Below are 24591 nucleotides of genomic sequence, written 5' to 3'. Positions count from 1 at the left end.
AGTGAGGACCACACCTCTGAACTGAACATTTCCCTCCCCAAACCTGAAGAGGCAGCTCTCTGCCTTCCGCACGTCCTCGAGCTGCTCGTCGGCCGCGCCGGCCAGCCCCTCCCGTGGCAGGAACTTCCTGTCCTGGAAGTCGAAGAGCATCACCAGCACCAGACTCATGAGGTCATCGGGCTGCGGGGAAACACGTGGGGTGGGCGGGGCGGATTATTCCGGGCGGGGAGCCGTCAAACGTCCACAGAAACAGAAAGCAAGGACATGAAGGGGGCAGATATGTAAAAAGCGTGAAAATACGGTGCACGCCGAAAATTAAACTAAAAGGAAAAAAGCTATTTTCTGTGTCGAATCTGTTATTAAACCTCCGGTGGCCAATACCTAGCATTTTTTCCAGGAATGGTTCGATGAAGTTATCGAAATTGCATTTTTATCAGTTAATGGAGTGGATGGTGCCAATTAGCACGTGTTGTTTTGAGGAACTCACTTTTTCCTCGCCCCCTAGCTGATGTTTTCACTGCAGCCTAATTAAACTCAGAGGGAAGCTGCTAATTGCTGGCTATGTTAGTGCTATTTCTTTCTAGCGCCTAAATGACAGATAGCAGGTAATTGCTACACATATCGCCCACGTGTTGTGGCTGAGCTAACAGAACTGAACTAGATAGTTAGGAATGACTTTGCAGCATTTACCTGCTTCTGATGGGCGTGGGGGGGAGGGGGGGGGAGTGAATTATGATTATGGAGTGATTATGGAACATTAACTGCTTCAATGCTGATGGGTCATCCGCCATTTTACAGGCATTCTGTAATCTTTAGTCAAGTCAAATCAAGTCAAGTCAAGTAAAGCGCCATCATCACTTCATCCATCCGCGGCACACAGCGAAATAAAATGATGTTCCTCCTGGACCCACTATGCAACATTCATGAACAGAAAATACAGCACAGGGGATCAGAAGGTTGCCGGTTTGAGTCCCAGCCTCAGCAGAATAGACACATGTCCGTGGGCCCTTGAGCGAGGCCCCTAACCCCCAGCTCCCGGGGCGCTGCTGCAGGTGGCCGCCCTTCACTGCTAAGCTTCCTCTCACCTGCGTGTGTGTCACGGAGAGCAACATGGCGTAGGTGAAACCAGAATTTCACCAAGAGGGATCGATAAAAAGTCATTATATTATATTACAATGTTCATGACACAGTGATGGAATGATTGCAAAAAAAAAAAACTTTACACTATACAACTATACAATTACTAATAATTTAAGGGGACAAGAGACAGAGGGAAGACTGCTACCTAAAATAACGTAACGTCACATAACACAATGTGATATAACGTAACGTAACAGCGTAACGTAACATAAGACGATATAACGTGATATAATGCATCATAACGTAACGTTACCGTTAACATAATATAACATGACAATATCACTTAGTGTAACATAACATAACGTAACGTAACATAACATAACATAACGTAACGTAACGTAACGTAACGTAACATAACATAACATAACATAACATAACATAAACACAGAACAGCCATACTACAGTACATACACTGGAAAATTTGTGAGTGGTAGAACTGTCCATCATTTAAGTATCAGGGTTGCAGATGTACACAGCATTTCATTAGGGCCAGTTTAAATGCCACTTGTCTGAATGAGGTTAAAAACACGCATTTACAGATCAAACGTCCCTGGGGAGGTGAGCAGGCTGACTTAACTGTGAGCTTTCGCAAAGCCAGGTACCCCGAGGGACCTCCGAGCCCGAGGATATAAACGTTCTCAGCAGGCCTGCAAATCAAACATTTACTGAACTGGCCGAGACGCGGAAGGCTGGCCAAAGATCCCGCGGCTTATGGCGCATTCACGGTGAGAGCCTCGCCGTCGCCTGGCAGCCACTCAGAGGCGCAGCCTGAAATAAGGTCAGCGCCGCGGTGCAGGGAATAGCGGGCGGTCGCCGCTGCCGGTCACCCGGCAACAGTACGCTCCGGTGCAGCAGCATCTCCGCGGGCCTCCAGCCAAACAGCTCGCTCTCCCTCTCGGGCACAACAATCCAATTAGACGCCATTCAGCCGTCTGTCTGTATCATGTGCTGAAAGAGTTAGAGTTCGATTTATGATGTGTTCAATAGCCTTTAATACAGTATAATCAACGTATAAAAATGGATTCAAGAGAAGCAGATTTATATCAGTATAAAAGAGCTGAGTATAAAACCAGGCAATAACATTTTAAAAGGTTATGAGTTTAAATACTGGAAGATAAAAGCCTTCTGTAAGCACATGTGAATTTCAAGGATTAACAGAACAAAGTCACTGTTAACAATCGATTCATCTACTGCGCCTGCTTGAGGTTTGTGACATAAGACTCATCGGGGTGTTTCCTTGGGTGCAAGATGCCCCCCAAACACCTTTTTCGATCATCATGTTTTTGTCCCTATTAAAATGACATTTGAGCAGGAGACGTAACTGCAGCCAAGTCATTCAGGAACCTCTGCTGCAGAAATGCGAGGGGTCTAGGGGGCGTGTCTGCGCATAATCAGCAACGCTGCGAGCTCGGCGTGGGAGCCCGCGTGGCGTGTTCTTGCTGCAGTGCATTGCCTGCCTGCACTGCCATCTTAACCGCAGGCTGCGTCTAAGGAACCAACCGTTAATGTGTTAACACGCGAGAATGAGGAGCATCAACATGCACCACAAACATCGCTTATGTGACAGTAGTGTCTCGATAACAGTAATTAAAATGTCAGCCTGGCAGAAATATCTTTCATGAAATAAAGCTTTACTTGCCATTTATACATGGGAATGTGCCACTTTTCCCACATCCCATCTTACTCTCCTTTATAAGATGTACAAACACATAGAGGTGACAGTGAAGCTTGGATCTGTGCACAGTGACAAACTTCTATCGGGGCGTAAAGGACCCAAAAGAGATTGTGGTTATTCTACCAAGCAAGGGATTTGAACCAACACCCTTCTGATCACAGGCACAGATGCGTAACCCTAACCCACACTGTCACCCTCTCGTGTCTTAATATCTAAGACTTCCCGTTTAAGAGGTATAATTTTGCCAGTTGTCCTCTACAAACTTCTCTCTCCTGACACACGTCATACATGCCTACTACCAGGGGCAGTGTGCTTGGCCGTCACTCGGTCATCAGATTAGGGGTCTGGGTCCATGTCCAGAAGGTTTAGTGTTTGAATCCCACAACCCGAGAATTGCTCAGTGTCGGACCCTTAAGAAAGGCCCCAACTTCACCAGGAATCCTGACACCAACACTGTCTCTCACGGAGATAAATGAAGACCAAAGTATTCCTGTATACAAGCGGCAAATAAAGCCGGAAACGCTCCCTCCCTCTGATCATGCATGTGCCCTTGTTCCCCCCCCTCGCCTCGGATTTAAACCGCGGCCCAGCTCTGGCTGTCAGGCTATACAGCCTTTGTTCTGGTTTTTTTTTTTTATCTCAAGGTTGAACTTTACGAGAGTCGGAGCAGTAAAATGAGCGGAGCCGATTCTGAAGAGCAGCTCATCACGTCGGCCTTTATTGTCTCGCCTCCAGGATGCAGAATAATGACCTGCCATCCCCCACCCCCCCCCCCCCCCCCCCCCCATTGTCCAGAAAAAAAGCAAGGGGGCCATATTTCACGCAGGTGCCTGTATATGTGCAGGTGCTGTGTGAGGTGATTCGAAAGGCATTGTCCATGCATGTTATTATCACAGAGCCGGATTATCACAGAGCCGGGATTTTAAAGTCACCAGAGTCGGCGCCAAATTGCTTTTCACTTATTTTCTTTTCTCATTCCTCTTTCTCTCCTAGCAGCATAACACCTTTCAGTCACGCTGCCCCGGCTTTCGTCCGTGCAGGAACCATCCATCGCCATGCTCTCGTCGAAGACGCTTCTTTCTCGAAGGTCCCCGAAACAACGATGACGTGACGCCCAACTCCACAATGATACCTGTCTGTTACTGGACGTTACTGACAAGTCTGCTTGCTGTAAGAGCAACCAGGTCAGACTCTACAGTGGACAGACACTGCCTGGTTATACTTTCATCCAATTTATAAAGCAGATACTTTTATCCAAACCGACATGTATTTTGGAGAAGACACAGCCAGGTGGTTCCTGGAACGATTGAGGAGTAAAGGCCTTGCCCAAGGGCCCAACGCTGACATCACTCTGCCAACCCGGGGATTTGAGCCAACAACCATTTGATTACAAACACAGCATCCTAACCCACTGAGCCACAGGGATACTGAGCTTGGGGGCTCCGTTACTTTCATCAGCAAACAGCAAAAGAAACAGCCGATACTGGATCAGAGCGTCAGCTGCAGAGAGTCAGCTGCAGAAAATCCAGTGATCAGTCCCCCGGCCTTGATCGAAACAACCAGCAGGCGCCAAGCTCTGCATCAAAGAAATTCCCGTGAAACATCCCTCCATTCAAAAATTTTAAAAACTGGATCCAAAACTCGTCAGCTTCGGTTTGACTTTCCTCACACGTCCGTCGTTCCCTAATTCGATGGTTTGCCGTGCCCGCGATCGGGTAATTAGTCATGTGTACAGCAAACCGTAACCGACAATCTTCATTTTATGGCCAGTAATAAGAAGTTATGAATATGGTCATGTGCCGGCTGGTTGGTTTATTTTCTTCAGCATGGTTATAGTCGTAAACCAAAAGCACTATTTGCAGGGAATTCATGATGTGCTATCAAAAACTTTAAATCGGCCTCCTAGCTCTGCCTAGGACTCACCCCGAAGCCGGTATTTACAGCTCCTGAGAAAAAGCGGCAAATCAGCGGCCGCCATTTACCCACAAGCCCCGTGCCCCGATTTATTCTCCACTGCAGGAAAACCGTAAACCAGCGAGCGACGCCGCTCTTCGATACACCTTCAAGACGGGGGAGGGGATTTATAACGGCCGTAAACACTGATGTTCGGCATGAGCGTTCGCACACCCTTTTCAGAAAAACCAGACCTCATTGCGATTCAGCAGACAAGCTAGGCGATGTACGATGCTATTGTTAAAAAGCGTGTTTCGTCGCTGGGAAACATGAAGCACGTCGTGCGATATATTTTCAAAGCGTGGGCTTTCTGGAAAGTAATGTGCCTGTTCAATCAGGCGAATACTAATGATTTAAAACAGGTGACCAGTAGCCCTGACCGAGATACACAGTTAGAAGATGGCTGGCAGGATGGAAGGATGGATGGATAAAACAGACAGTTTGCTCCTCACCCTCAGGACACACACAGATCCCCTGCCCTTCGTACACTTTCCGAAATCAAAGCATCCATTTTGTTTCTGTTTCTCTTACACTGAACCCCAGTGTAGACCATTTCATTACACCCACCCATTCCTCCCATTCCTCCCTCCCCAGTATCACTTGGCCCTGTTCCACGCCCACCTTATAGGTAACATAATAGCCACGAGGTTAAGAACAGCTTAACTTTCTCATAAATAAATTCCTGTGGCTGAAACACGCCATCAGGGCTGAGGTCCAGTCCAGAAAAACATCCCAGCCAATTTTAAACTAGAGAGATTTGTGATTAACATTCATATCTAACTAGCGCTTTGCTGCAGTAATTATTTCCAGAGAAACTGGACCACGTCAACATTAGCAGCTGGTTAATGTGTCTGACATCCCATAAAAATGAGCAACAGTCACTGTCCTGGGTTTTCTTCAGCAAACAGGATTTGGTTTGAACAGATGAGCTAAATCTTCCCTTGCAAAAGTGACCTTAGGTGACTCATACTGGCTCAGGAGGGGAATTAAACAGGACAGAACTTGGCTTCTAGGAGAAAACGAACAGTATAGGTGTTAAATGCCCCCCACCTGATTACTGTATTCAAAGTTGCACACTCACCAATGACTGGGACAGGTACAAACAGCTGTCAATCATCATATCTTCAAGGAGGTCCTGGTCTGTAATAAGGACAAGAATTATACTAGTATAGTATAGTAAACCCAGATGTTTTAAGATGTGAAACTTCTTTGGAACATCTAAAATGCCTTCTGATTGTAACAGGTGTGATCACAATCACATATCCACTTTTCACAAGGAGATAGAAGCATGTGCCGCCCTTGGTACTTCAGGATAACACTGCATGCTCCTTCATCGGTGGCTGTTAATGCGACACGTTTCGTGTCTTTTCCTGGCTTGTAAATCAGCGCTGATCACGGAAGCCGCTGACACGTGCGAACACCACTGACGCAAACAGCCCCCTCATCTCGTCTGTTTCTCCGATGCGCTTTTCGAAGCACCAGCTGTCAGCAGTATGACAAACCAGACTGCCCGCCTCGGGATCAGTTTGCTCACTGGTACGTCGTTTTGGACAAAAGCATTTGCCATATAAGGCAAATGTAAATAAAGTGACTGTAAAGGCACATTTTCACCAAGGGCAGGTGCCACTGTAATCGGCGGGTTCATCATGATGGTCCTCGCAAAAAAAGTCGTCCCGGAAAGGCCCCCCCACCTTTTTGCTACAGTAACAAATGCGCTGAGGGAGATTTAGCAGAGAGATAACATTATTTCAGCCGTAGTCCTCATACACTGTGTGCACTGGAAAGGCAAACCAGGAAAAGGTGTGAAGGTGTTTGAAATCCCCCCCCCCCCCCGTTTTACAATGAATGTCTGTCTAGTTCCTGGTGGATTTTCACATTTCTTTCCAAAATATGAGAGCCAGTCCCTCCCCCAGTTTTGTTGGGATTTCTAAACTCCTGTTCCTTAAGCCTCCGTCTCTGGTTGCCAATGGATTTTATATTTGTGTATATCTGAGAAGAAAAAAAAAGACGATTCTGCCAAACGTAGATCTGCTTTCCCGCTCCCTTCAAATCGTGGAAATGTAACGCTGAATTGTTTGCTAAACGCAAACAGGGCCTTGGATCACATAATTGCACTAAGTATCTTGTAGGTATTTTTGCGACAGCGTCACAGAATGAAATGGGAGTGGAACGAACCAGGCGGGACAGGCTTACTGGGGGAAGGTGCTCAGGATTAACAGGAGCTGAGTAAGGAGGGGGCCATCGCCGGACATCCATTAAAAATAAAGGTGCCTTTTCACTAGGGATGGGCGGGGGGGGGCAGCACTTTGATCTGGGTTACTTGAGGTGAATCACACCAGTCCGAGCCACTGCTTAACTGCATTTACTCCAGCGACAGTGATCACTTAACACCTCTCCTCCCCCCAAAATGGAAAGCAGAATTTTCCCCACCCGCACACCCCCATATATGCCCTTTGATACATGTAGATGCTATGAAATATTCAGTTTGTGTTATATTGCTTTCACAAACTCAGATTTGAATATTACTTAATCAGATTTCATTTCAGGATGTTACAGAGTACTTTTATCTAGAGCTCAGCATATCATCATTTATTTATATGGAAAATTGATGTATTCATAATCTTGATAGCAGTGGGGGGGGGGCGGAGGTTGTGTGTGTGAGCGGGTATACCTTACCTTATGGGGACTCAATGTCCCCACAACATGATGAATACCCGTTTATTTCCCTTATGGGGACCAGTTTCCTCAACTCAATTTAATAAAAATTTAAATAAAAAATGCAAAAACTTTTATGGTTATGGTTGGGTAGGGGTTAAGGTCGTCATAGTTAGCGTTAGCATTTTTCCCATAGAAATGAATGAGCTGTCCCCATAAAGATATGATTACCCGACATGTGTGTGTGTTTGTGTGTGTGAGTGTGTGTTTGATTACAGTGAGCAGCCAACCCTGATACCACAGGGTCTCATCTGGTACACGGACCGGCTCTCTGGCGCCACCTGTCAGGAGATGACGTCTAAACCAGCACCACCCACTCATATCGTCCGAATGACATCATGCTCAAGCACTGAGGAAGGCCGTGAGTTCAGGAATCTTGGGACACTGGGATCAGCTGCATTATTGGCCAGGCTGCTCATTTCAAGATACTGTAATGGCCACGCGGTACGAAGGCTGTGATGTCATGCGGTGGGAGGTCTGAGCTAATACGGGAGCAGACCGGGGAACAAGAGGAGGCGTAGGGCGCCAGAATGATCTAATAGGCTCCCCCGATAGAGGAGGTCCAGGAGTAAGAGGGGGCCACAAATGGCCGAGATTGATCGGGTCTGTCAGACACTCTCCCGACATTCCTCAGGGCGGCCGCTGGGGTGCCGTGCGCGTAAAACGGAAAGTAATTTCATCGGTAAATCTTGCCTGCGCGTGGGGAACACGAATGGCGGGAGCTGGAGCCATAGATGGGGAGCATTAAAGTGAGATATATCAGCTGGGTGACCCAACCAGCCATCGTTCAGCTTCACCTATAATCCTTTCCAGCTGTAGTCAAGTTAATATAGAGAATTGTGAATATTCGAGACCATATCGGTTTACAGTGTCTATGACTCGGTATCTGTGATCCGATGGTCACTAGTTCAAATCCCAGAACCAGCAGAGTTATTTGACAACTGGGCCCTTGAATAGCAAATTCCAAAACTGACTTATATGACCACCAGTGACCTACAGTCAGGCTCAACATATGTTACAGTACTGGGAACCAAAAATCACTCAGTTTTCATCTAATCCAACTAAGGACTTTCATGAAGTTTGCAAAAACTAACTATGTCCACAAAAAAACTGGATGAGCTTTGGAAATGTGATCTTGCTTCCTCAGTTGTACATCACTTTAGATAAAAGCATCACCTAAATGAATTTAAAAATGTAAAAATATTTCTTCACTAAGAGGTACAGACAACCTTTCAAAAAATTACAACAAACATCATCGCCAAATGTATGTAGTTATCACAGCCTGAAGTTGGTTCAGCAAATATAGGAATTTTTACAGAAAGTCTAAAACGTATAAATACATACGTGTAAATATTGGTGATGTTTTTAAATAAGAAAATAAGGCCAAACCTTAATCAGGCAATGCTTCTTCACAAATGCAAAATGACTCAAGGTAGACAGTTGTAGGTGGTACAAGGTTAGATTTTGATTAGAATTCCTGCTCCGTAGCTTCGCGTTAAATTTAATTTGCATAGAGCAATTTCTCAAATGTTAGACTGGGACATGCGTTGGAACATAAATGGCCATTTACTGCAACTGAAATTGCGCATGCAGAATGGTACTTCAGCTGACGCATTCACAAGCACGCCGAGTCCGGGCGGAGAGACGCATGATCGATCTGCATCTTTGGGCTTCTCAGAGCTGACTTCGGCAACGCCTCCATGTCGGGGTCGCGTCTGAATCATTCGTGTGAAGACGGTGGCCCGTTTCGAAAGAGGGACCCAGCAGAGGGTATATATATGAAAACGGGGAAACCGCAGTTGGACGACAGGATCATCGCGCTTATGCTCCACCGGAAGTCTGCTTCCCATCAAACGAACAGCAGATCCTCATTTCCACAACCTGTTCATTCTCTTATCCAATACAGCAACCGGTCTTTAGGGACCCAAAAATGGCAGGGAGCAAAAACATGGACCGTATGCGGGTTAAAATACTTAACCGTGTTTAATAATGCCTGTCTTCTCAAAGCGGCCGTACCAGGCTAACGCTAATGTGGCTATGGCGGTTTTCCTCATACTTGCTGGCGCCAAAAACCAACGGCCGCTTGGTGCCGAACGCTGGGTCCCTCCTGGTCGCTTGACCACACGTTCCAGCCTCTCTTCGATTTTAGATCATTGTTATTCTCCTGCAGTGGCCCTGGTCCGGTGTGACTCACCGAAAGCACATTGATTGTCTATGCCCCCAGTGAAAAGGACTGTGATTGAAAATGCTTCCCTGTGTTGCCTTTGTGTTTATTTATATATAGACACAATTTGCGCAATTAATATGAATATACGTGATTTGTTTGGAATGAGGCTTCAGCTTCCGTAAGTATGGTAATCGTCCAGCTGCTGTAGAGGTGTGTTTTATCACACAGCAAGGAAATGGAATCTGTCGACTTGAGAAAATATGGTGGTGACATCATCTGATGATGTTCTGCTGCCATGGTGACGGGAGGGGAATTCAGCCAACAAACTCAAAGATCCCATTAGGTGAAATGGCTGAGGGTTCAGAGGAAGGGGGGCAGGGGTGCCCCAATAGCTTTGGTCGAAACCCACACTGGGTATGGACTTCTGTGTGGTAGCTATTGACTGCTCTCAGCTAATAACGAATCATTACATAGTGACATCATCATCTGAGGACAGGTAGATGGATTCCTCTTACACCAAACATAACCATGCCTCTGCAATGATCTCTCCAAATGCAGCCCTGCCAGGTAAGGTAAAAGGAACAGAAAACAATTCTGAAAATCACATTTCTCAGAATTGTCTCCCTCACGTTACTAACGTTTCCATCCCAAATAAGTTTTTAGGTTCTTCCAGGAATCCACTGCACGTGACCCCTTTAAACAGATCATTAATGCCTATACAATACATGTTTTAAAGGGAAAAACACATAATAGCTAAAAAGTAGTCTTTAAATTTCTTTTTATTAAATTTCTATTTTAATATTAATCATCGGCCCTTGGCCCTTTGATGTTACCCTCTGAACTGTCAAACCAACCTGAACAGTCACACTGCAGCCATATCCTTATAGAACCTCACAAACACTTACACTTGAGAGTGTTGAAGGCCAGCTCGTAGGCAGAGCACTCAGACAGCTCATCCTTGACACGCGGAATGGGAAAATCACTCTTCTTGCCGTAGCTGATCAGCCTGTGGGACGCAGGCTTCTCCGCGTGAGCATTCCGGAAGATGGCAGCGGCATGGAGGTACACATGGTCTGGGAATCCACATGAGCTAGTGGGGGCTGCCTTCAGGGGCAGCTGGGGAGGCCCCCTCGGTGGGGACTCCATCCTGTCTAGAAGGCTCATGTGCTTGAAGCTAGAGAGGGGAGATACTGGGTCCCTGAGAATGTTGTTATCGAAGCCCATGCTGTACTTCCCTGTTGTCAGAGATGCTGGGTCCCTGGGGGTGTTGGTGTCAAAGCCCACTCTGTACTTCCCCATCGTGAGAGATGCTGGGTCCCTGGGGGTGTTGGTGTCGGAGCCAACTCTGTACTTCCCCATCGGGGGAGATGCTGGTTCCCTGGTGGTGTTGGTGTCGGAGCCCCCTCTGTACTTCCCCATCAGGGAAGATGCTGGTTCCCTGGTGGTGTTGGTGTCAAAGCCCACTCTGTACTTCCCCATTAGGGGAGATGTTGGTTCCCTGGTGGTGTTGGTGTCGAAGCCCACTCTGTAATTTCCTATCTGGGGAGATGTTGGTTCCCTGGTGGTGTTGGTGTCGAAGCCCACTCTGTAGTTCCCTATCTGGGGAGATGCTGGTTCCCTGGTGGTGTTGGTATTAAAACCCACACTGTACTTCCCCATGGTCTTGTGGGTGCCCCTTGGCCCACGGAGAAGCCAAAATCACGCTCTAGTACTGCGAGAGGCCGATTCGCTCTGACAGTATGTTCAGAGCCTCCACCCTGGATCCAACAGAAGATAAAATCAGATCAACTATAGGCAGCACTACCCCAGGTGGAATAGGCTTAGCTGTACAGAGTTTAATCAAAAAAACACTGATAAACACAATAAAAATAATTCCTAATTTTTTTTACTAAAGATATTAAGTACATAAAAACCCGGCATATCTCCAGAAAAATGAACAAAATTATCTCTATTTCTAATTATTTTTTCATTCAATATTTTCACTGTCCGTGCCGTTAATTTAGGCGGGAGTTCCCTTCATTTGCTCGATTACATAGGCCTACCTACTTTTCAGTGTGTTTGCTATACATTGTTCTGAGGGACGTGCCCATTAACAGCTTTGTAAAGATACACCCTTTGTCGGTTGTCAAACTTATTTCTGGAAGCCACTGAAGACTGACTAATGATAACATTGATTAAAGCTGATCGTTGGGCTGTAAGAAGTCGCAGTCGGTGGGGCGGCGCCGTTTTGATGAGACGGACAGCACGCGGACTGGCGCGAGCGCGACGGAAGCGGCGCCCCTGCGCACTTTGCACCTACTTATGTAGCGGCCACATCCGAACGGCAATTAGAATAATATTAAATTTAGCTGTCTCTGTCCGCTGAACAGTGTTACATATTAAAGTCTATTCCAGTGGTAACATATAAAACTATAAAACGCCGGTGATCAACATCTAATTGAACAATATGCAGTGTATCACACCGTATTTCTACAGGCAAGCGGACGCAAAGTACTTTATAATTTATTTCTTTTTATACCGCAAAAATTATTAACAAAACAATCCACTAATCCTTACAGCACATTATTATAGTCCACAATAACGCTAGTAATTACTGTTTTCGATTTGCAGCAAGGGGGGAATTTAGGACTGGGAGCCGTGAGCAGAAAAATCACTTTAAAATCCCAGATTATTACAACAAAGCGAAATCAGGTACATTGAATCCGAAAAGAGGCACGTATTCCCGGCCCCTTTAACTGCAATAACTTACTGCCGACTTATAAGCGCACCGCCATCCAGCTGCGCGTCCGGTTAGTGTCCGTTTAGGATTAACCACACAACCAAATCATTCCCTTCATGTAGTCACCGTAATGGAACAGCCAGTTAGGGAGGCGCATCCTAATACGGACCCCCCAACCCCCGGGTCTCGAAATCACTGCTGCCATGGTAACTATATGCTAATAAGTCCCGGAGGATCCAGCTGCGCCCCCCGCTGGATACGTGGCCACTTCTCCCCATGTAGAGGAAATAGTTTTCTGTGCGGATCCGTGAAAGGTTTCCTCCTACCGAGTTTGACGTTTAAAAACACACCCAGTCATTCATTCATTCATTCATTCATTCACTCATTTATTTATTTATTTTTGCTGAAAATTCAACTTAAAGGTCGCTTAAAGGTCGCCGGTTGATCCCAGGGCTGATTAATAAGCAGTAAAACCGCGAGCCTATTCAACCATTCCAAAATGAATTTTCAAGGAAACCAAGACATCGAATTTAAATCATATCATTTTAAAGTCCCTGCGACCTTGTACTGGATAAGAATCAGAAAAAAAACTTTATTGATCCCATAGTGAAATTTCTTATGTTACAACTGCACAGACAGACAGACAGACGTCATAGGGCACGATGAATAGTATATACAGCAGGAAGGAAATGTAACATCACAATAAGAAGTTAATGAGAATTAAATAAAATGTAAAATATAAATACAGAATGGGTATCACATAAGCTGTTGGGAGAACTAAGGATGGACACAAAAGCAGGACTTTAGGCAAATCACAAAAACAAGTGACAGTCATCTTCAGCTCAGGTCAGAATTTGGTCTTGAAGTTAAAATGTGATAATCAAAAGATAAATATTTTTTAACATTTATTAAGTTAGTGTCACGAACTTTAATTTCTACTAACACTACTCCACCACGTAACAACCTGCAAATTAATGTACATTTTATTTATTTAAAAATATTCTTTAATAAAACCGCAAAACATAATGGAAATGCTTTGTAACACTTTTGGCTCGTTTATAATATTTCTGTATCAGTTCTCTTTATTATAAATGAAAATACAACCGCCAGCCAGCCCACAATAAAGGGAGACACACAAACCTTTCCGCTGCAAATGAGTAAATAGCTATGCTAAAGCATCACGTCTCAGATCGGCAAAAGCTCTCCCTTTTTCCCCCTGAGAAGATCGAGACTGATTTTTGGTGAATGTGTATTTGGCGCGCCGTTTGACCCTGAATAATAAAGTGGCAGCTTCTTCGCCATCATCAGAGCAGAGTTCGCGTTAAGCAAAGCGGACTAAATAATTGACATGATAATTGCAGACGAGTCCACAGAGGCGGAATATGAATCCCAGCCGCTATCCGAATTATGAAAATGACTATGAGGAGCGGTGAGAAATGGAGCTCGGACCTGTGTGGGCTGCATAACCGCGCAAATGCGACGGCAGAAACACATTATGTCGGTACGTACAGGTGACGCGGATTGACGAGTTGGTTGTAAATGTCCTGGGAGGAGGAGGGGGGGGGGGGTGGCGCTGAGAGCGACATAGCGGTCATGGTGACATTTAGCGGTCACGGTGAAAGCTCCGTGTTTGTAATTATTACATTGTGGAGGCCAGTTTTACCCACAATCTGATAATAATAAATTAGGGCTGGGACGGGATTACGGTTGTTATTCTCGGGATTAACGTTATGCCCAAAGGACTGAATGGAGAATCTCTATAAAGATATGAATCTGTGTGTCTGTGTGTGAGATTATCTTTAATCTGCAGTGGACCGGCATATCATCCAGGATGCCCTGTGCTTTAAGGTATTGAGTATTAAGGGATACTACAACATTGCACTAAATAAGTGGCATTGACAATGGAAAAGCAGATGGATGGATGGATGGATGGATGGATGGATGGATGGATAATATAACAAAACCGACTTTGCACAAATTATAACAGAGCAAAACTAATTGTGCTTTCCTTGGAATTCCAGTTTATTTTATTTTATTTTTTGGGATACACCTTATTTTCACTGTGGCCCAGAAGGTGTGAAGGTGTAGGGTCACTGGAGACGGTGCTGACGGACATCACTGGTTCTCCTAGGTGACGCGGAGGGCCTTGCTTTGGGAATGCATCCCTCTTCCTGCAGGTTTGTGTACTTCATGGAGCCTCAGACATGACCTACGTGGACATTCTGTGTCTTATGGCCAAATGTTCAGGAGAAATATGACAGGATGTCCTGCGAGATGTTCTGGGGAATAAGTTCCCAGTGTCCGTCCTCCCAGCTCCCAGAGAGAACTTGCAGTATGGGCTGTAATTTACTTGCTCTCATTTTAAGAAAAGTAAACTTTTAAGATAAAAGCATGGGAGATAACCATTAAAACACAATTAGAACTAGCAAACGTGTATTTAAGCAATTTTTTTATCTCTATCTCACCACAATAACTACACAGACAAAAAAGAATAAATCACACATATTTTAGTTTGAAACTGGAGCATACACATCTTTGCAATTCAATAATGTTTTTTAATAGAGTCGAACAGTTGATAGACAGATTTTAACAGTGTGGTATCCCTCTGGGGTGTATAATTATGTTTGGGGAAATTTATCTGAAGGAGTTATTTGGTGCTCATAGAGGCTTATGACAATAAGCTATTACACAGACGGATAAATAACATTTTATGACAGCAGTCAGCTATTATCCTGGCTCACAAGTATATGCTGCATATTAAATCCCCCCTTTTTTAATTCCATGTGCTTGAGATGTAAAATAATACGAGTTAATATGCCATTTAGGTGATTTTACAACCGTGTCAGGTTTTTGCTGTTAGCCTGCAGACAGTATAAAATCACCATAAAGATCCGGCGTAAAAACGGAGGAAGTTGCGAGGGAATCCGACCAATGAAAATGTGCGTTACAAGGCCACACAGTACATCGTTCTTTTTTGTTTTCAATTAAAACAGCGCTGTTTAAGGTTATATAATTTCAACGAATATACTAAGAACTGTTTTGGTATTGTGTGGTTTCTGTAAGGATATTGACTGTGATCTGCATCACCGATATTGATTCCGAACACTGTAAAGATTTAAGATGGATGTTAACATCGTTACAGGCCGTTTCAATTATAATAGTTATTGACAAACAAATTTCCTATTGACGAAGTTTAACGAAGCGATCATGTTACCAAAAGTGCAACTATGGGCCACCGTTACACTTACAAATGAAATCATTTGAAAAACAAACCTGTAATTGTATGAGATACAGAAACTGTTTCATTGTTGACTCCATTGACATTTTGAAAAACCGCAAACTGTTTGGGGCAGCCAGTGGTCACGGTCTTTATTATAACTCTAACCTAATACTACTGTACATAATCAACATATTCAGAAGTCAATATTTGTTTCTACAAAACATCTCCTCGAAACCATTCATCAACCAAGACAGATGCCAATGAATATTCTTGAGTACCTCCAAATCTTCATTGACATGTGGTGCATTTTTCCTTTCATACACGTGGTATAATTTGCAGCGGATCTCGATGAATAATATTTTACTGTGGTATTTCATTTCATCTCGTCATGATCAATTTTTAGAATTTGTTTTCTCGTATTTAATGTTCGCCAGAATTTGAAGGGCAACAAAAATGTAAGAAGGGTGACCTCTACTGGCCAAATGTTTCCTAGACCAGTAATACACCGTACAGCAATATATGTGTTTATTAGACAGGATCCTACACGTTATGCAAAATAACATCATTATATATCATTTTATTTAAAGGCTTTATTCTTATTCTGATTGAGAATACGGTGGGTTTCACAAATAACAATTGCTAAAACATCCTGTCAGAATTGGACTCCACTTCAGTCTTCCCCAGACAGTGTAGAGACAGATTAAATTTAATCAAACACTCCGCATTGAGCAGTTTATTTTCCAGATACAGCACATTGCAAGGGCACAATTACCTGGGAGTCATTTTGGTCAGGTAGGATCAACTCTCTTGGAGGCGAAGGTTTCTTTGACTCGGAGCGCGCGGTGAACTTTTTATGCCACGGTTGTAGTGTAGGGGACAGAGACATTGGGGGGGGGGGGGGGATAATAGGGTACACAGCATAGCGATACAAAACAACAATAGTGCACGAGACCCTGAAAGACAAGACAGTGCAAATAATGATTTCTAGCAATAAATAACAAATACGGCGCAATAGGGATGATGTGAGTAAATCACACACCGAATAATATTGATATAGTAGATCAACAATAAAACCGTCTACATTTGCATGGCGAATCCACCATATTTACACGGCCTTGTTGTCCTTTGCACAAAGTATTTAATTTGGCTTAATTTTATGGTTGAATATGTCTTGCTTGTCGTTGTTAGCGTACTCACCGTGGGGCCGGAGACTAACGTAATTCGCATTCTGCGTGTGTCCTGTACATATCGCAAAACTAACAATAAACACTTTTTTCGGCGACAGCCAAACTCTTTCGTGACCCCGACGTGAGTCGAACACGCAACCTTCTGATCTGGAGTCAGACGCGCTACCATTGCGCCACAAGGCCTACAAAATACCGGGCAATATATTTTTTTATTTAAAAATTAATGAAAAAACATGCTCCACCGTGATGTATTGATGTATGTACTTTTATACTGTAGCTCCCCGGGCTGAGGAAGTAGCGATATAGTTTTATTGTAAATAGTATTTTGTTTGGGTTGCAGTTATTAGACCTACCCCTAGGGGGCAGAATGATGATGGGGCGTTATCGAGGGAGGCGGTTGAACGCTGCGCGTCGTTCTCTTTCTGTGCGGAAGGTACTGGTTTGGCGTAACCGTGGCCAATAACAGCCATTATTAAAGTGTTTACAGAAAACGAAGCGATCGCTGCAGCATTTTAAATTGGTGCCAGGCATGTTTTCGGTTTTACGGCGCATATGTAACCTACTTTATAAGCGCACTATTCACTAATTATAGCTGCCAATGACCTTTATCTTCCTGACATGAGTTTCATGATTATTACAGAGTGCTTCTTTGGTCCGGTGCGGCGGCACTGCAGTCACACGGCAGCGACTGGCCGCTTATTTTACAAGACCAGCCGGAAACATCTCAAGTTTATAACCGTAAATATGACTTTTACTACTTAGGGCGTTCAAGAGACCCCAAGGGGCCAGTCAGCCACCTTGTGCAAGCGGCCATCCCAGTTTCCAGGTCAAATGTAAATTACTCTCACGGCGAATTTTGAACTTTTTAAAATTATAAATTCCAAGAAACTAACAGCTTGAGTAGAAACGAATGAATATAAATTACTCTCATTTTATAATATTAATATGTATGAAATTGTTGCGGAGTTCGGATACATTTTTTTTCTTGCTGTGGGTGCGATTAATCTTTGTTTGACCTTGAAGAGTATCCGTCACTGGTGAGCCATTGTAAAGTATCTTTGACTCTTTTAAATGTAATATGCTATAATATCCATTTATAAGTACTATTTAAAAATGACTAATTGTGTTAATATCCATCCATTCTGCATATCTGGTTATCCATTACAGGACTGTGGTGAGACTGGAGCAGATCCCAGTCGCGTATCCTGATGTCTTTGGGCTCTGAGAGCACACCCACACACACACGGCGAGAACGCACAAACTGCACCAAGCAAGCCGAGGTTGGGACTCAAACCAACAACCCTGGAAGGGTAAGCCAACTGCAATCCACTAAGCCCCCTTTGTCGAGTTGGGCAGGACGAGGGACGTGAGGACAGGCGTGGTTGCAAACAAAAGGGGTTTTTTATTAAACTCATAGAGTTTAAAACGGGAAGTAAGCAGATTGCAAGGGATCAAAACGGGGCTGAGGAAGGGAACAGGGGCTCATGGGGGTAGAACGTCACTGATCAGACAAACGAAGACGGGGCAGGCGGGTGCTTTCCTGCAGAGATTAATAAGAGGTAGTGAGGGACATAGGAGGGTCAAGCAGGACCTGACACCCATAGCTGGCTTTAGCTAATACTCCCTTATTAATGAATGAATGCACTAATTAATAATCTAGTTTTTTTCTTGCCATGAGACACACTGTTCCTTATGATGACTGGGAACATAACAGGATCAAATCAGTGGAGGTATAATTATTAATAAAACCAAATCCCAGTTAATGGGGCCCATGGAGATTAAGCAGCCTCCAGTGTGTGTGCTTTATATCTGCTTATGTGCGACGGCATCTGGTCGCCCTGTAATAACGGCTTTGTGCTGGAGAGAGCTGTCCAAGAACCTGCCTGCTTGTAAGCTGATCTGGAATTTTAGCAATAAGTTCTTAATCTTCACAGGAAGTTGCTGAGTAAGGCCGGCGATTGTGCGGCGTTAAGTCGAGGCGACTGCGTAAACACTCGAGCTCTCAGTCATGGCTCCTCCCCCATCGCAGCAGCACGTGTGGCCCCTAACCTGGCCTGCATTTTGTAAAATGAGGGGGACAAGGTGGAGAAGGGCGTGTGGAAGAGAGGCCACCTGGCTGCTAATCAGTTGGGGTAACAAATCAATTAGGCTATCCCAGGGGGCATGGATTACAAGTGTGTACTACAACTAACTGTGACCAAAGCAAGAGTAGAGGAACCACATCCAGATCCAGGACCTGGTTTGAACATACAACCTTAGAGCACTGTGATAATGCTGGTCACTGTGCCACAAATTGACCTTGAAGGACTTGCATGACCTCTTACACTGTCCATGCAAGTTTCGATCGGACTACACAGCAGTGAGCAGCCAAGAATCCTTTACTTCATGGGCTCGCAAGTACTATGCAAGCACTGAAGTCAAGGACACCGTTCAAATATTCTGATAGCAGAGTCATCCTGCTCTGTTTTTTGTTGGCCGTATCTGTTTTGAGGAAACCAAAAGCTGCTCCGATATAGTTCTGTAATCAGCACATAAGAGTCAGCCTGGCTGGAGATACCGGTGATAGGTGGGCCTTAAGCTCGAGGGATGCCCGTTTCATCTACTTCCTTTGTAGTGGTGCTGCTGTTTTTCTGGGTTCAGTGCAGCTCACGTCGAGAGCCGAAGAAGCCCAGGGTTTAGACGGAAGCTCCGAATCGTCGCTGTCACTCATCATGAAATAATCTCGCTGTGCTCTTCTTATTGGGCGAGCTGTTTAGACGGAAGGTTTTCTAAAATACAGGAAATAGTCACCCCGGGCAAAGTCATTAAAAGACCGCATCAGAAGATCGGGCTCCATTTCTGTTAGGACATTGTTTGTAATGTAATCATTACTGACCATGATCTATAAAGTGGCGTGTTTAAGGCGTGATGAAATTTCAAAGCATAGGACGCGTGCCGTATGTACCAAGCTGCCGTCCGTCGCCCTCTTCCGAAACCCAGGAGAGGAATGTGGCAGAATTTCAGCGACATCGTAATTAGTGGCCCATCGGATTCAGCTTGGAAAATAAAATCTGCCAGGAGAATAGCTCCCTTTTTAAATGACGCCCACTTACAGTTCAGAGAATCCTGCCTGTCAGCATCTCTTCCTTCCTTTTGTCTGTTTAGATAAAAAGCAGAAGGTATCATCTTTGCTGGGAGCTTTTAAAAGCCTTTTCCGTTTATTTTTCTCCTGCTTCTCAGCCCCGCGTGGCACCTTCCAGGTACAATGTCCCATAATGTTCAGTAACAGGACACCGAGGCGTACCAGAAAATTACCCAGTTCGGGAGGTTTCGGGGGGAGTCGCGTTTGAAGTTACCTCTTAGTATCCTGAGCTCTGGAGCAGGAAAGAAGGACTTTTCAACATCAGGTGAGGAGTGTGTGCATGTAAGGAACATCACAGCAGTTGTTGGGAAGGAGCTACCATTCTAAGCTCTAAAAAACAGACCAGACACCAAAGGATCTGCAGCCCTAAATCAGGTCACTTTAGGCCGTCCCTCGCGGGAAACTTCTACTACTTTTTATTCAAGAATATATGTACATTTGAACTATATTTATTACCTGTTTGCTGCTTATGTCAGTGAGGGTGGCTTTTACTTTGGAAGTGCAAGAGTGAATCTGATGCATTTAATATTTAGAAAATGTAGCGCAGTTGTGGTCTGCGTGAGCATGCGAGCGCAGCACTGCACACACCACTCTGCTCTCCTCTTCTACTTCTCTTTTCTGTTCCTATTCGGTCAGGAAGTTAATCTGTTGACACAGATTTTCCGTTAACAGACAAAACGATGCGGTAATTAGATCCCGCCTCTCGGCCGCGGGGGTCATTGTCGTATCTCTGCCTAAGCAGGAAGAGGAGCCGGGCAGGCACGGCCAGCCGTGACACCTCCCTCGAGTCCGCCCCTGTTCTCCGAAGGTGAGACTACCGGCGAGGGGACGACCAGGACCACTGCGGGGTTTTCTCCGCCTCTTCCTGGTTGTTACTCCCTGTTGCTATTTTACCCAGGAATACTGGACTGAAACTGAATTCAGTTCCAAGCGAGATTGTGGGCTCGTGATTACCAGTCTGTGCTGATGTCACCACAAATGATGTAAACTGCGGTATTCTGAGACACAGAAGGCTGGTTTTATCACAGGCTTTTAACAGTATTTAGTGCATTTGACAATTATTGTTTAAGGTAATTGTGATATGACAATGAAAATATGCACAGAACGTGCAGCAGCTACCTGTACCCTCTTTGCACTGGTTATTCCGCGCAGGAACGTCATTCCTTTCTTGCATTGTGTGGCAGTAAGGTTCGCATAGCACCATTATTCTCGTCCCCGGCCCGTCCTTGTTGTTATTGCCGCTTACGTGAATGAAGTAAAGGGCCAGAAATGGCAGGAAACAGTGGTGTAAGGATATGTAGGAGCACTGGCGGGACGAGCTGGAGGGACGAGCTGGAGGGGGGCTGGCCGGGAGCCAGGCCACAGGAGGATAGGGTTACATCCCCGATCCCCAGTCTGGTTTGGCAGGTCTAGGGGCAGCGAGCACACAAAAGAGCAGGATCGCCTCCCGTGTGGGGGGGGCAGAGTCTCGGAGAGGAAGGGCAGGTCAGGCGCACGGGGCATTTCCTCCAGCTGCATCTATCTGCCGGCCACTCCGCTCTCAGGCTGCGACGACCGACCCCCCCCCCCCCCCACCACACTTTGCTGTCTCCACTTTCGTTTCTCCGCCGCTCTTTGCTTTTGATTCCCGTTTTGACGCCTGTCATTCAGAGGCTCTTTGGCGCGGAAGGGGAAGTCCTGTACGATTTGGAGAGTGCAAGAGGGAAGAAGCGAGTAAGGGAGGGAGGGAGAGAGAGAGAGAGAGAGAGAGAGAGAGAGAGGGGCACAAACATGGGTGTCAGAGTTACTGGTCTGTGCTAGTTCACAAGACCCCCCCTCCCTTCTTTAATGCGCTGGAATGTACAGCTTATGTCAGTGAAACTCAGGTATTTTCCCTCAACTCGTGTTAATTGCTCGCTCTCTCCTTAAGAAGTTGCGGGGCAACTTTTACCCCCACCCACCCCATACCGTCCGTCCCCCCCCCGGCTCCCCCGCCGAGGTCCCAGTGCAGCGTCTATGAGGACGAGGCGACACACCGCATGACGGAGGTGAAGAGGAGAGCGGAGACGGAGGTGCCCGCTTGTAGCTGATCGCGGGCCGGAGTTGTCGTCTTCCCAGGGGGGGGGGGGGGGGGTTCTTCGGAGTTCTGCACCTCGGGATGTTTTTTCTTTGAATGGTGACAGAGGTACTTTGAGACTTTGGCTGAGACTCACTTCCCCAGGTAAGACGAGAACCTCCGCTCCTCTGTCCCTCCTCTGTCCCCGAAACTGTTGTTCTGTATCTCTCCTCTTTTCCTCTTGCCTCTGGCATGTGTGTTTTGGAGACGTCGGGAAAATATCGTCTGGATCGTTTAGCTGCCTGTTACTTGTGAGCGACAGTTTATCGATCATTCCGACTCTGGGGGCTTTTCTGAGAAGCTGCCTCTGTCAGCAGCGGCATTGAGCAATACTGGGGAAAAGGGGATGTTAACAGGTCTGTTTGTGGTACTTTTTCCCATAGAAAGCCTGCTCATTGGCACAGTGAAGCCTCTCTTACGGCTTCAGTCTAATTCTGCCTATTCTGATTGAGCTCAGTTTCCATAGTTGGGTCTAATTTAACGGAGAGGGAATGTTACGAGGGGATTCACCGCTGGGGGGCCTGTCCGACCGCAAGGGGAACCTTCCGCAGAAATTGCAGGTGGTCTCTGCATTGAGGTTCCTCAGAAGGAATTCATTCCCACTTAACGGCAGGGGGGTGTCACCCATGAAGAAAGGAATTCGAAAGGGATCTAAAATGTCGAAAGGCTCCGGTCCGACAGGTGTCTCCAGCAGAGGGTGGGGGCCTTTGGGGCAGGCGGTGAAAAGTGGAGGAGAGCGTGAAGGGCATCATCACCTGTCATTACGGTAAACATGAGGGAGGAAGGAGAGGCCGGCACCGGCCAATCGAGTGCCTCCATCTCGCTGTGTTTAAAGAGCCGACAGGGATGCTGCGGGAAGACCACAACCCCCATGATGCACTTGGCTGCAGGTAATCCACAGGGAGAAAATGAGACACAGGGGCATCTGAAACGTTAAGATTACACCTGGAAGTGTACCCCCTCCCCCCCCCAACACTGAAACACGGTAATACTAAGCATTATTTAAAAAATGTATACGCTATAATTAAAGTCTTTATGTTGTACGATTATATCGTATTATATACCCTTTCAGTCTGGTTCTGAAAGCTGAGCTTGGTGAGATATTCAGTGTATGAGGATGTAGGAATATATAGTAGGAAGGGAATGCCTCTTTTTTGGCAATGAGACGAGTGAATTGTTTGTGACAATAGATTTGGGATGGCGGAGCTGAATGCTAACAGCACTGTAGATGCGTATCAGCTGTTGGAAGAGCTGAACTGCATTCCTGCAGCTCAGAACACCAAACGGCATCCCGGGACACTTCAGATCCGGTGTCAGTCGGTGGCCGCCCTGGAAAGCGCGCGACGTTTTACGGCTCACACCTGCTGGCACGCAGCTTCAGCAGGATATCTCATCTTAGGGGGGGTGATGTGATTTAATTAAGGGACACGTTCACTTCTATACACGAACACATGCGATGTGTTAGAACTCAGCCTGACCCTGCAGATACGTCGGATAAAACTTACTCAACAACCTCTGGCGTTTGGGGAAGCTGCGGTTTTCCGCGGATGTGGGAGGATCCCGATAGATGAAAGGTAATCTGGGTATTCCAGGACATCGTTGGAATGATGATCGGAATTCACAGAGCTCCTTGATAACCACAAGTTGGAGTTTATCTGAGGGAGGTGGGACCTTTGCTTGGGTCGGGCTGGTTTGCCGTTCTGGTCGTCGTATTCCACCCTCAGGTGCGTAGGTTTAAGCTTTTTGTTAGCGTCGGAGTTCTGCCGCTTCTTGATCATTTCGGCTGATGCATTTATACACTTATGATAACTTGATGCACTTGGGTTATCCTCAGGTAAACATTGATTGGATGTACATGGTTTTCTGCTGCAGAATGGTTTGGCCTCCAGGGCCTATGGGACAAGAGCGATTTAATGAGGGTGTCATGACTGGAGTCTGAGCCGTGCGGCTCTGGCTGCCGCTTTTGCGGGCGCCCCGTGGCGAGAACTGCTAAGGTAAGACGTATTTATGGCTGTTACCTAACTGCAGGTGTCTGACTTTGCTGGCTGGGGGGAGTGTGGCCCTATGGGAGCCGTCTAGCCCCGTCCTGTCGGGGCCTGACAGCGAACGGGCCGCCTGCCCAAATTCAGGCTGCGCGTTAGCATTCGCAGGTAGACGGCGGTTCCTGCGAGCGCGCGTGAAAGGCGAGGGATTAGCGGCGTCTGCGCGCCCCTGCAGAAAGGCTGCAATTATCATAAGTATGGGGTGAGTAGAGCGAAAGCAAAGACGACAGCTGGGGGCCAGGAGGGGAAATTAACCCGGTACTAGCTAGGATCGCGCTCTTGCCGCATTTAGCCGCGTGCCTCTCGGGCTGCTGGCCGAATGCCACACCGCCACCCTGCCCGCCGCTCTCATGAATCCACAGATTTGTTTACAGTGCCATCTTTGTGACCCAGTTCTGGCACTGTTTGGTGTGCGTTTTGCTTTTTAGTCTGTGTTTAATTAAACCGACATTTAATAAGTAGTGATATTTCACGATAACAGACCTAGCCGAGCCTTCTGAGCCCACTTATCCATTTAAATAGATGTAGGCAGAACACAGCCATGCTGTGGCCTGTTG

The 24591-nt window shown here is 46.0% G+C and overlaps 2 protein-coding genes and 1 non-coding gene across 16 annotated transcripts in view; 1 reads left to right on the top strand and 2 right to left on the bottom strand.

The window, feature by feature from the left end:
• The window catches only part of LOC125705310 (putative methyltransferase NSUN7), a 33839-nt gene extending 21305 nt beyond the window's left edge, over nt 1–12534 (bottom strand). The window contains exons 1-4 of one of the 2 annotated variants that reach the window (XM_048971803.1): nt 12400–12534; nt 10556–11407; nt 5850–5908; nt 44–180 (exon numbers count right to left, since the gene is read on the bottom strand). In XM_048971803.1, coding sequence (XP_048827760.1) covers nt 44–180; nt 5850–5908; nt 10556–11309 — 950 coding nt within the window. In that variant the 5' untranslated portion in view covers nt 11310–11407; nt 12400–12534. Of the gene's footprint in view, nt 1–43; nt 181–5849; nt 5909–10555; nt 11408–11696; nt 11886–12399 lie in introns of those variants that run through there. The other variant, XM_048971802.1, reaches the window with a different exon arrangement.
• A 4353-nt stretch (nt 12535–16887) lies between these two features.
• On the bottom strand, nt 16888–16959 carry trnaw-cca (transfer RNA tryptophan (anticodon CCA)). The gene has a single exon. It is a non-coding gene; the product is annotated as a tRNA-Trp (tRNA).
• A 456-nt stretch (nt 16960–17415) lies between these two features.
• Nucleotides 17416–24591, top strand: part of LOC125704612 (RNA-binding protein 47-like) — a 32144-nt gene continuing 24968 nt past the window's right edge. For 3 of the 13 annotated variants that reach the window (XM_048970443.1, XM_048970445.1, XM_048970442.1), the window contains exons 1-2: nt 23575–23716; nt 23865–23986. The gene's annotated coding sequence lies outside the window, so the exon portion shown is untranslated. The other 10 variants (XM_048970452.1, XM_048970451.1, XM_048970449.1 and 7 more) reach the window with 9 other exon arrangements.

Source organism: Brienomyrus brachyistius, chromosome 12 (assembly GCF_023856365.1).
Source record: "Brienomyrus brachyistius isolate T26 chromosome 12, BBRACH_0.4, whole genome shotgun sequence".
NCBI lineage: Eukaryota > Metazoa > Chordata > Actinopteri > Osteoglossiformes > Mormyridae > Brienomyrus > Brienomyrus brachyistius.
Note: the sequence above shows the minus strand (reverse complement) of the source record. Positions and strands in the feature narration are given on the sequence as shown.